This window comes from Larimichthys crocea, chromosome IX, assembly GCF_000972845.2.
Source record: "Larimichthys crocea isolate SSNF chromosome IX, L_crocea_2.0, whole genome shotgun sequence".
In the NCBI taxonomy this organism is placed as follows: Eukaryota; Metazoa; Chordata; class Actinopteri; family Sciaenidae; genus Larimichthys; species Larimichthys crocea.
This window is the reverse complement of record NC_040019.1, coordinates 11,288,849-11,301,833: the sequence shown is the minus strand read 5'-3', so window position 1 is coordinate 11,301,833 and position 12,985 is coordinate 11,288,849. Positions and strand designations below refer to the sequence as shown.

At 41.5% G+C, this 12,985-nt stretch overlaps 1 protein-coding gene across 1 annotated transcript in view; it reads left to right on the top strand.

Annotated features, from left to right (window-relative positions):
• The first annotated feature begins 2,257 nt into the window (after positions 1 to 2,257).
• The window catches only part of hcn1 (hyperpolarization activated cyclic nucleotide-gated potassium channel 1), a 67,026-nt gene continuing 56,298 nt past the window's right edge, over positions 2,258 to 12,985 (top strand). The window contains exons 1-2 of the mRNA XM_019253711.2: positions 2,258 to 2,966; positions 8,498 to 8,921. Coding sequence (XP_019109256.2) covers positions 2,611 to 2,966; positions 8,498 to 8,921 — 780 coding nt within the window. The 5' untranslated portion in view covers positions 2,258 to 2,610. The remainder of the gene's footprint in view (positions 2,967 to 8,497; positions 8,922 to 12,985) is intronic.

Sequence of the window (12,985 nt, the reverse complement as noted above, 5' to 3'; positions counted from 1 at the left end):
CAAACCGAACCTTTCCTCAACATCAGAAAACAACTGTATGTGTTTTAAATGGTAACGTCCAATAGCAGCGTCAGATCAGGAAAGGGAAGGCACCAACAACATATTTCATCTTGTCGACACTTTCTGTAAATCAAAATGCTGTCTCAAAGCTTTCTACACACTGACAGCAATAACATTCTGTGGGAGAAATGCTGAAACCAATGAAAATATTGCAATTGGCTGATAAAATACACAACATCTGTTATACTTTAATTTAATTTACTCTCCAGGTTGCCTCATCTATCCTTTTAGCTAAGGTATGATAGTTTAATGCTCACAGTCATCCAAGTGTCCAGATTGTTGCTGACATATGAAGCCATGTGACAATCGATTTAATGTATCGATGACACACTGATAGTGTTATGTAATGTCAATGATGTCAATATTTGCGTTGCAAAATAACTATCAAACAATAATCAGGTCTGATGCCCATGTCGGTACAGTCATCTGTTTTCTATCCTGTATAGATGACAACAATGAAGACAATGGAAACAGCCCATTCTTATTGTATCATCATTATACAGTTAATGGATTTCGCTGGATCTTAGTTTGTGGTTGTCTGTACTGCATGTCCACAGCAGATGCCATCATGGGGAAAGCATAAGATGGGGCACTCCTTTAAGACTGAACAGCTTTGTGTGCTTCATTAACTAATTAACCATTTTGTCTTTAAATCATATATAATCATCACCAACTCTCTCCTCCTCCAACCTCCCATATCATTAAAATATTTGTGTTATCCAAAAACAAACAATCCAAAACCCAAAGATATTTAATTTACAGTGATAGCTTGGAATCTGGAGCTCAATGTTTGTCATTTTCATTTAGAAATAAATGATCAGAATGCAAAATGAAAACATTTCATGGTTCCTTTTCCTTCCAAACATTGAGGAAAAAACAGCTCAGCTGGTGTCATACTTAATTGAGGTGCTGGAGCTATAGACTGTGAAGTGAGTGTAGTTTAATTTCCATCTCTATTGTTGCATATGCTGTTTGTTTGTTCTGTGTACTTGGTTTCTTTCTTGCCTCTACAGACACTGTGTCTTTAACTTGTAGTCCAGCATGCATATAGGACTACAATTCCCTTGGTGTTTAGCCACACAAGTTGAACTGATTGACATGGGTGATCTGCATTAAGGCTAATCAAATGATGTCCTTTTAACCTTGTGCACTGCTGCACAGACTTTGACCGAAGGATTGCTGCACAGATATGAGTGTGCAGATGATTTTCTTCAAAGGTTCCAGAAAAGTGAGGATTTACTGCTTTTTTATCTTAATTAGATTAATTTTTTCCCTTCTTTTTAGAAGAAATGAAGAAATTTTGGAGGTTTGGACTGTTGGATGGACAAAAACCAGCAGTGTGAAAATAATAAGCAGATTAATAAAAATAATCGTTAGATGCAGCCTTTTATGAAATAGTTAAAAATGAGCAAGTCCATCTTTTATATGAATAATATACATATAGTATAACAATCACAGGTATTGAATACACTTTTGATACTTTAAGTACATTATCATGATTATACTTGCATACTTTTGAATGCAGAACTTTAGTATTTTTACAGGTAATAGTACGTCTACTTTATATATCAAATGTAATGAACCCAATAATTTAGTTATCGATATCTGACCAAGCCTGCTACTGTTTTAACCAAGTTTGTAAATTAGAGGAGTATTTTGTCATAATGCATAGTGCAGACATTCCCTGATAAACTCTTTAAAATGCACCATGCAGACAATGATCTACCTGCAATCCACACTGAAGCCAAGGCTGCTTGTAAAAGTATTCAATGCAAACAAGTGCTTGCAACTTCCGACCACAGACAGCACAGAGCAGTCAGTGCAGTCACACTCTTAAAATGTTGGATCATGTCCGCAACACCTTTTTAAAAAGGTGTGATATCCACAAGATGTTCAACTAGTTTTTTTCCTCATACGACCAGTGGCTCAAACTACGATCACACCGACATTACAGTCTGTTTCACCGTGTTGTCTTCTATTATCGCTCCTCAGTAGGAAACAAACCCACCGCCAGGAAGCACACATGCTGTATCAATTGATGGAGGGAGGGGGGAGAAAAAAAAAACACCTCTCCATTAACTTCATATAGTATTCATATGATATTGGCTCATGCTGCCATGTGTGAAAGTGATGACAGAGGAGAAGAGGGGGAGACTGAGGGGAGGGGGGACTATCATGAGCCACATTATGTAAATAAGGTGCAGGGGCATGTGCCAGTTAAACCGCAGTGCCGTGCGAAGTGAGCCGAGGCAGAGGCTTTGGACGGCACAAGCCGGGGCCGTCGGTAGATGGCGGTAACCCAAGAAACCTGATCCACCGGGTTCTCGGGCACTCTGTCTCAGTTTGCAGCACTCGCACTGGAGGCAGAGGAGCTTGGACAGTTTGAAGGACATAAACAAACAAACAAAAGAAAAAAAAAGAGAGAGAGAGAGAAGACAGACAGACAGGAGAGAGCTCACGGCGGGTCCTCTCCGACTTTAACGCGCAGACCCTCCCGAGCAGGAGACGGAACGCTTTGCCACAAAGAAAAACGGGAAAACTAAAAACACCATGGAAGACAAATCTAATTCGTTCTCCAGCAGCAAGGAGGAGAAGGCGGATGGGAATAATGTTTTTCAGAGGCAAGACTCGATACAGAAAAATAACACGGGGAGCCAGAACATGAAGGACCACGGCAACTCAGTGGGCTTCAAGGGGGAACGGGAAGAGGCCATGGTCGGTTTTGACGATCTGGAGGGGGCGGCCAGGCAACATGGTTTTATGCAGAGGCAATTTGGGGCCATGATGCAGCCCGGAGTCAATAAGTTCTCCTTGCGTATGTTCGGCAGTCAGAAAGCCGTGGAGAAAGAGCAAGAGAGGGTTCAAACGGCCGGATACTGGATCATTCATCCATATAGCGATTTTAGGTAAGGGCTGGAAAAGACACCTGCTCACCCTCCCTATCCTTTCCTCCCTCTCTCTTCTCCCTCCCTTTTTTATCCACCCCTCCCGTCACCCCTAAGGGTCTGCAAGCCATACACTTTCACACATAACGCTCTGTCATCGGCACACGCACAGCTTGGCTGTCCCGAAGCGCATACGCTAATCTACCTCTGTATTTAGGCAATCAGGCTTCCGCCGGCTCAGAGCTCCAGTGACAAAATGTGCCCACTGAGTGAGTGTATGTGTGTGTCTCTCATTGCGGCATTTTTAAAACCATCATTATATCACAGAGGCACGCACTAAGGCTCTAAAGGTGTATCAGTGAAACGTCCTTGGAAAAAGGATGGTGAATGTCATGATTTTGAAAGCGCGCACACACACACACACATGCGCGCACGCACCAGGAGCGCACCTTCTCTTGATTGTTTCACAATAACAGCACTGTGTCAGGTCCTCATTGCGACATATTTCCCCGTGTATGGAGCTACTGTACCTGGACACAACAACGTGACAATGGCATTGCACCATCACGATTGTAAACATTTCATTGTAGGCGGCAGTATGGGGCCTGTGTGCAAAAAAAAAAAAAAAATATGCAGAGAATGCGGTAAAATCGTACAGGGGGGATGAGTTAGAAGAAGAAGGAGAGGAATATCCGTGTTTTGAATTAATCAGCTCAAACTGATCTCATGATCATGGTGCAAACATTTGACTGGTGAATGAGTGAGGTGTGTTTTGTTCGAAGCTGAGGAAATGTGATGGAATGTGTTTGTTTCAGAGGAGCTGCATCACTTGATTCACTTGGTGATCACTAAATGTCACTGTGCCTTTTTATTTTGTCTTTGGCTCGTCAGCCTCTCACCTGGACAAGTGCATTGTCCTAAAGAGTAAAGCTGCAAGTGAGAACTACGTTTGAAAAGACGCAACGACTCCTCATATTGTCACATTTAGTTGTCCAAACAAACGTGCTTTTAATTTGTGTCACATTTGAAAGCACATGAGATCAGGTACAGCCTGACAGGGACTGGTTGTCCACAAGCTGCGTGTTTACAGTTCACCACTTAACCAATTAAGCATCTCATCTGGCCCAGTCTGTGCACCAGTGTCCCCTGGCACAGCCTGATGGTGACAATCATGGTTCCCGTTTTCCGTTTGAAGCTACATGGAACGTGCCAGGGCACGTTAGAGCTGTCCGTGGTCCTGAACTCGGAGCAGGCCTGAGTATGCAGCACTGTGCTCCTCTGCTGCTGATTCAGAGCTGCTGCTCAACTCAAACTTCCACTGGCCTTGTTTTCATTCTTCTTCAAACTGCACTGCTCTTTACAAATACAATAACAGATGATTGCTAACTAGGAGAGTGACCCATGCAAAGACACAGCCATATGCACATGTGCACACACAGATGGACAGTGGGCAAGGATTAGTAGCACAACACAGCAGTCAATGAGCTTAACAGTCAGAAAACAATTATGTAAGGAGATTGCCCCCCCTCTCCCCTCTTCAGAAAGGCCAAAGTGCAGGACCTTGACATTTTAGTGAAATGCATAGCTTTCTGATAGTTCTCGATTAATCTATTAATCTATTTGTGAACAGCGATACTGAACATTTTGGGATTAAGTGCAGGAAAGCAATGCTTATCATTGTAGTACCTATACAATAAATCTGCAAACTATAAGACAAGTTATGCCATCAGTGTGGATTTTTTGCAATTTAATCTCTGCTCGAGGAGAATGGCCCTTTTTATTTTTCTGCTACATGAGAAAATGTTTCACTAACTCGGGTCTCTTAAGGTTCCTTCCTTGTGACATTTTCCAAAGGGCGGTTTTTCATATGAAGTCGTCGTCCTCCAGCCAGTTTAAAGACACAGAGAGATCGCCTCCTGGATTTAACACAGTACAGCGCTGTTAGGTTATAGTGCTTCGTCCTATCATGCTCGTGCATAAATGACAGAGGTGCAAGGATAGTCTTTGCTTGGGAGGTCGCTTTGTACTGTTCCTTAAAAGATGATCTGAGGCTTAACTTAACAACCTGTTTTTGTTTGGATTGTTTTTACCAGCAGCAACTATTCATTGTTATATAATTGTATTAAACATTTAGTGTCCCTTATTCTTTTGTATACTGTGGCAGAACCTTGTATGACCAAAAAGAGAAAACAAAAAAAACCCTGTATGGTGCTTTTAATGAAACGTCTTACGTAAGTACAGCCCATGAATGACACCACTATTCACACGGGCTTTATATTGCTTTGTGGGAGTGTTTGAAACTCAATATCCAACATATTCTTTGTACACAGTGGCTGCTTAAAGATTAATGGCAGGTTAGTAATATTCATTATTCATAGATTTTTAGAGAGGCCTTATGCACTGCCTCATACAGCTCTGGTTATGCTAAGGAGAGGCCTTTGTCAGAGTGTAAAAGACTCTCAGTGATGAGTCAGTTATGAAGAGGGAGTCAGATGAGTATGTTTTAGACATTGCATACTAACATGATCATAGTTAAAATGGCACATTGTGGTCTTTCCTTGCCATCTAAATGTGTCTTGCTACCGAATGTGCAGATAATTAGGGGCAATTTCTTTCCTGGCAACCGGTCCAGGTCACTGATAGTTGCATGTTTTTATTCACATAAAACAAAGGTTATTCCTCATTTTGAGAATTCAAATGTTTAGAAGATTACATTAAATAATGCTACTTTAAGAACTGCTTGAAAGATTTTAGGAAGTCTGAGTGATGCCCTCCAACAGACAGATCAACAGAAAAGGATGTTGCCTCCTAGTTGATCTGCAGTCCATATTTTTCCCACTGTTTGCATCCATACAGTATGTAACCTCTTGCACAGTATACTCGTTACAGTGCAGATTGGATAGGGTCGCACTGTGCTGAGTAAGATTGTGTGGGGTTCCCTCTGTTGCTTGGCAGGAGAGGTCTGGCATTGATTATGATGGAGCACTTGTTGTAGGGAGGAAACCTACAAGACGAAATGAGACTGCTTGATTCAGAGCAGGATTGTTACGATAATGATTCTTCTGCCTCGGCTGGAATTGGTTCTCTGATATACAACGAGGGTGGTAGCTATGTCACTGATCATCACACCTACATTTGGGGTTGGTCGGTTAGTTGGGTCCGAGGTTCTGGTGATTGAATATATTGGTGGAGGAGCTGCAGTTACAGCTGGGTGCTGTCAGATACTCGTTCAACCTGGGCTGTTTGCATCCTCAGAGTTGGAGCGTTGAAGCAAGAGCTTATTACAATAATGTAGCAAGAGAGCTGACTGCACTGACACACTTTGTGACTGGCTCTTTAAGAAGAAAAGGGGGCAACCGGCTTAAAATGAAGAAAGTCACTTAGCATTCAAACATCTGAAATGCTCTTTGTTTTTCAGGGAAAAACCACTGCTCATCCAGTTTCAGGCATAAACTGGATGTGCTGGAGATTATAGACTGTGAAACTCAATAGAGAAAAGCATCTGCACCCTCAGAACTGTGCAAAAATCATGGCTACCTTTTTGCCATGAAGGCTGTCTCTGACCAAAAGCTAGCTAAATAAAGGTTTTTGCACAGATTTGTGGATGCTTTTCTCCACTGAATATCATAGTTTCCAATTCAAAAGAGTAAAACTCAATGTTTTATTCATTAGATAAGTGGGCGTCTTAGAGGTCATGTAAAGTACAAACACCACCTACCCAAGTCATGAGAGAAATAGAAATATGTGGGCACTTCGTGGGCTTTTGATTACATTAATGAGTGGAAAACATCCCACTTTTCTATTACTTGAAACTTTGAGTAGGATATGTATGTTTTTTCCTTTCCAAGCCTCATTATTGTTTTTGTGTGTGGTGTTTGCGATCGTTTCCAGTGTGATTTCAAATCAATTTAACATTTTATTTAATACTAAATTGTATGATAGTCACGGTTACACTGTTTTCAGTATAACAAAAACCTCCCTGAATAAATGTTTCTGTGCGTCTTGTTTTGAAGCAATTGAAAAGAGTCTTCAGTGCAGCCTCTTTTAAACATTTAGATATAAATAACAAAAGAAATAAACGCATGCTGTCTGCACATTATCCTGGCATGTTGGCTGGAGCAGTATCAATAGCCTGAAAGGTTACCACACACTGTGTGTGTTCTCAAAATGGTCTGAGTTTAGGGTGTGTGTGGTGTCATATCCTGTAGCTTTGTTCCTTCTTAAAATTTGAGAGGAAAGAATAGCATCTTGTTCTGTTTTAGTGTCCCACTGAAGGTGTTAAGGCTCCCCATATGAAGCGACGACTCCATAGCCACCCGAGTTCAATGCCTGCTGGTGTAAAAATACCTATGGTGGATATTATGAACCACCTAGATGACCGCTGTTTGGTTGAAGTAAAGACAATTATTGGACACATGATCTGTGGATATTTATAAAGCCAAGGCCCCGTTTTAATTCATTCAAACAGATCCATTACCGGGTGGCCGGTCTGCCAGCCAGCCAGACAGGCAGCCTGCCAACCAGCCAGCCAGTCCATTTCCATCTTCAACTACAGCATTGGACGGGCAGCAAGGTAGAACAGAGGCAGGCAGTCAATCAGGCAGCAGGGATGGCGTCAGTGGAGAGTTTTTAGCACAAGATAGGATTCCTGAAAGCATCTATTTTCATTCATGGTTGCTCGGCCTTTATCGAGGCCCAGGACACTTCGTGAAAAGAGCAGGGTGCTGATGAATCACTTCTGGCTATGTTCATCACAAGACAGAGGGCAGGGACATTAACACAGGCAGGAAGGATGAGAGGGTCTCATTCTAACAGGGCCCTGAATACATACAGTAAGTGCTAGCAGCATATTTCGTGATGTCCTTGAAAAATAGTTAACTTTGGGTCCTGACTTGCAAAAGACTAAGAAAAGATTTGGTAAGAGGAGACGAATGTGGGGATCTCATGCTTGTGAGAATCCTCTGCACATCCACAGAGCTCAGCCTTGAGTCATTTCCTAGTTGTTTAGACACACTGATTGGTAACATGTTATATGATATATACTGACAGAACTCCCGCAGCTGGAAATAAGATTATAAAACAACCATTACATTGTTGTTTAGGCTTGGTTCTTGTCAGGCCACTGCAAGTATCTCAGCTAATACTGGATAGGTTGCCATGAGATTTACACACATTTACATTCATGGTTTCCAGAGGACGAATCCTGCTGACTTTTATGATCCCGCTGACTTTATCTTTAGTGCCACCATGATGTTTACAGTTGTGGTTGTAAGTAAAATGCCTTGACAACTATCGGATAAAACCGGCATGATATTCATGCTTCCCTCAGGATAAACTACAATAACATTGGTGATCCACTAACATTTCATCTAGTGCTTTCATCAGCTCAAAACTTAATGGTGGATTTTGATGAAAGCTTTATGCTCTTAGGCAAAGTCCTTGAAATGTGTATTCCTATTCTGAACACACTTGCACTTTACATATATGAATACTCTCTGTGTTTTCTCATGTTTTCTCTTTTGCATTACTGATTTTTGTGTGTCGCTCTGCAGGTTCTACTGGGACTTGATAATGCTCATCATGATGATGGGGAATCTAATCATCATTCCTGTGGGAATAACCTTCTTCTCAGAGCAGACTACCACCACCTGGCTGGTCTTCAATGTGGCCTCAGACACCATCTTCCTGGTGGACCTGGTCATGAACTTCAGGACGGGAATCGTCAACGAGGAGAGCTCCGAAATCATCCTCGACCCCAAGGTCATCAAGATGAATTACCTGAAGAGCTGGTTCGTTGTGGACTTCCTCTCCTCCATTCCAGTGGATTATATCTTTTTAATAGTAGAAAAAGGCTTTGACTCGGAGGTATATAAAACAGCCCGTGCCCTGCGAATCGTCCGCTTCACCAAGATCCTCAGTCTTCTGCGTCTGTTAAGACTGTCCCGACTCATCAGATACATACATCAGTGGGAGGAGGTGTGTATATGTTTGTCTGTGTATATCAGTGAAAAAGGGATTAATATAAAGGTAGAGAGCAGGACAATGATGAGGAATAATAGGATTTTTGTTGTTTGTATTTCTGTGTTAGTTTTCTGGCTGTGAATTTTCCCCAGCAGCACGGCAACAACCTTGAAAGGTTAATGCACAGATATAACTGGCACATGTAAAACTAATAGGTGCTGTCAATCACCCCTGGTCAGAAGGCTTATCTGTGGATAACAAGTGGTAATGTCAGTTTCAGCTCATTGATGGGTGAAATTAATTCAAAATCAGAAATCACGAGTAATTGCCTCCATTTTACTCCTCTGCTTATTTAAAAGCTTTAGCTTCTCACCATACAATGGATATATATGGATTTAGGGCATTATCTAATGCAATCAGCTATTTAATCATGATTAGTGTATACGGGAATATTGGAGGCTAAATGAACAAATTTTGTGTGGTTGTTTAATGATGCCTCTGTTGGATTTTGTATGAACATCCACAAGGTTAAACCCCACCGGACAGAACTGAGAGTCATACATTATTACCCTCCATCGAGTCCTTGCACTCACTGACTCAGACTATTCAACCAACCTCTAGTCTTCTCCCGGTAACGATTTCATTACACGCCGGCTGATTGAAAGATTGCACTTCTCAGTATCGTGACTGAACCACTCCAGCAGACGGATACATTTTAGACATCACGACCAAAGCGCTGATGTTACGTTTTATTTGAAATGTAGCGTAGATAAAATGTAAATTGCTGACCATAACACCATCTCTCTCTCTCTCTCTCTCTCTCTCTCTCTCTCTCTCTCTCTCTCTCTCTCTCTCTCTCCCTCTCTCCCTCCCTCTCTCCCTCACTTTGTCCTGAACGTCCTTGTCCCACAGCTCCCTGTCCATCCCTTATTGTCTGACTCCCCTGTTGTTATCTCTCCTGTTATTCATGCTGTTTGTTACACTGGTTGAAGCAAATTGTGTTGCTGTCAGGGCTCAACCTGAGCTTCTTCTAGAGTGCACATGGTTCAGTGAGATATCAGTAACAATTGAAGCATAAAGATAGATAATTTGCTGTGTTTGGCCAAGTCTTGTAAATAAAGCTAAATATAATAGCTATAGTCATATATAACATCCGCCAAAGAAGTGTTAATGGTACAGTGGTGCAACATTTCGAATTCCCAGCCCCCATGCTATGGATCAGTGAACATTTGTGAAGCAGGAGAGATCATCTTTGTGCTCAAGTACCAATGAGGCAGCAGACTTTTATAGTGTTTATGGTAGCTTATATTTGTCAGTCAGTGTGTGTGTTCAAGCCGTGTTATATTACCCTCACTGCATAACGTGGCATTTGGAAAAACAAAAGCATTACTCAAGCTCTCCTATATATGGAGCTTTACTGTAGGGTACACAAACCATATTCTGAAATGTGAGCACCATATGGTTTGCAGTTGCTTGGTGCTATTATCGTGGCATGCACACTGTGTAGGAAGTTGATTATAAATCTGAGATGCGGGCAGTGCAGAGCTGAGTGCAGTGGGAGGATAAGATGGTATGGACCAGGTTAGAAGCACAAATAGACAGTGCTGCAAGGTTAATGAAAATCTGCAGCGAGCATGCAGGGAGGCAGGCAGGCAATGCAGTATATAGGGATGTATCATAATGCCTAGATACAACAGCCCTCTACTCCTAGTTCATCTCTCTTATGCTCAGTCATTCCTCCACTCGTTTCCCTACTTAACAAACACTTCTCCCCCTCCCATGCTCTTCTCCCCCCTCTGGTATGTCACGCTCCTTTTGAACTCTGTCTCTAAGATGTTGTCTAACCTCAGTATGCCTAAAAACACAGTATATAAAACCGACTATAGTTATTTTTGGTAAAACCACATTACACAGACACACTGAATAATAAAACAACAGAGAATCAGACACATCCACAGGAGAGGTGAAAGGAAAGAAAAGGCACTGGGTGGAAAAATTTCAAGCTGTCGTAACATGTTAGGTCCAGTATGCAGGATTAGCGCTTTAATGGAGGGACAAATGCAGTCTCCTGCCATCGTAATGGGTTTCAAGCAGTGAACCATCATTACATCAGCCTTGGGATGGACTCAGTTAGTTACTCAGACAGTGAATTTCGGCAATAAATCAGCTTCCAGCCTGCATGTCCGTCATTCCTTCATCTGTCGTGTGCTCCCTGCCCCCCTTTTCACTTTGTCACCATCTCTTCCCTCCATCTGCGAAGTAAAGAGGGACGCTATTTCATCAGCACAGGCTGGACAGTCAGAACGGAGCTAAGTCAGATTTGTTGTTTTGCCAACACTCTCCATCAGAGCTACTCCTCTATACTTTTCAGAGATCTTAATGTCAGCACCATTAAAGGTCACATGTACATCTTCTCACAGGCCTCACACTCTATAAGCTTAATTTTTACCTCTCGGGTGGCAGAGTTTCTATGCTTAGTGTGACAGATAGTGGAGATATCAATGAAAAATTTGATCTTTATTTCATCATCTCATCTCAGTCTCATTTTTTTCAGTAGATACTTCCTTGTTAAAGATGCTTATGCCAAGATAAGATCCTCTTATGGACAGTACTGCTGGGAAGTGGCTGCTGAGTATTGTGGTCTAAAGTAAAACAGCTGTGTGGCTACTATTGCATTGGTGCCCACAAAGGAGCTGATGCATCTTATTTGCGTGTCTCAGTTGTCACTCATTAGAGAGCAGTAGTCGTAAATGACAATCATTCATTTGTTTGCTCACACATAATTATTGCAACGGGGAGTGCATAGGGAAATTGTGGCATGCAGTGTGAAGGTCATGCAGAGCAGTAAATACATTGTGTTACTTAAACAAACCACAGTCTAACAGAGATGTGGATGCCTCCAAATCGAGGCAGGTGCACTTTTCACACATCTGGAAGTTACTCAGTGGCTTTTCTTATTCTGGTGGCCAAGTAAAGACTTGAGTTAAATATTTTAAGTGATTCTGAATGACTTCAACATGTTTGCCCTGTATAGTAGCTTGACTCAAAGACACATAGATACAGTGTTTAATGCACTTTGTGTGCCCCTGATGGGCAATAAGAAATGTATACATCTTCTGCTTGGTGTTGTTTTACCTCTATGAATTGTGAATAGTGTGAATACAGAGAATTCTCACCATACTCTGTAGTTCCCCCATTTTAGCATCTTTCAGTTTATTATTTTGGTTTTGACGTCCACACCTTTACTGTTCTAGCTGCAGCTGGCAACTGTGGTAGCAAAAAAAAAATGAATAAGATCTGATGAAACTCTTCCTACCCAGCAACAAACAGCAGGCAGACAAAGTTGGGAACTAGCACGTGAACACAGTTTAGCATTTACAGTAGCAACCAAATCCAAATCAGATATTTCCTTCAGGAGTCGGTGGAGACCAAAACCGAGCTACAAGGAGAGTGAATGTAAATGAATGCTTAAGTTGCTCAGTGTAATGAATGTACATCTGTATGTAGGCATCCATTTGTAACATATTTGCAATATCAACTTTATAAGTTGATAATGTTGTTGTTGTCTTCTGAGATTATTCCGCTGACCCGCTTGTGGTCCCCCTCCAAAAAAGAAATCATATTTTCCACCCAGAGAGCACTGAAAACAAAATACCATACTCGTAGGTTTCTACCACACACCTACACTGGCACTCAGGGGAATCTTATTTAATGCCTGAGTATTTAATAATTCAATGAAATAATGAGAACAGTTATTGGGGGCATATTTTGCCCTCTCATCTTTAATTTCAGAGGCATTTTTAGATCTTTCAAGGGTGTTTTTTCCCCCTACTGCTCCTATTCATTTCTAACACTGCTTCCCTTATGTTTTCCTTATAATTTAAAGTCCTCTCAGATACAGTGCTAATTATCCCAATGACCTTAGTCACGACTATATTTCTCTAACTTCTACTGTTACCTTTAGACACATGAAGAGATCTTCATACTTTATGTTACCAGGAATAGATTTAGGTTCCTCGTCGTCCTGTGTTGTCTTTGGTTCATTGTATTTAATAAATTAATAATTAAAAAAAACATTT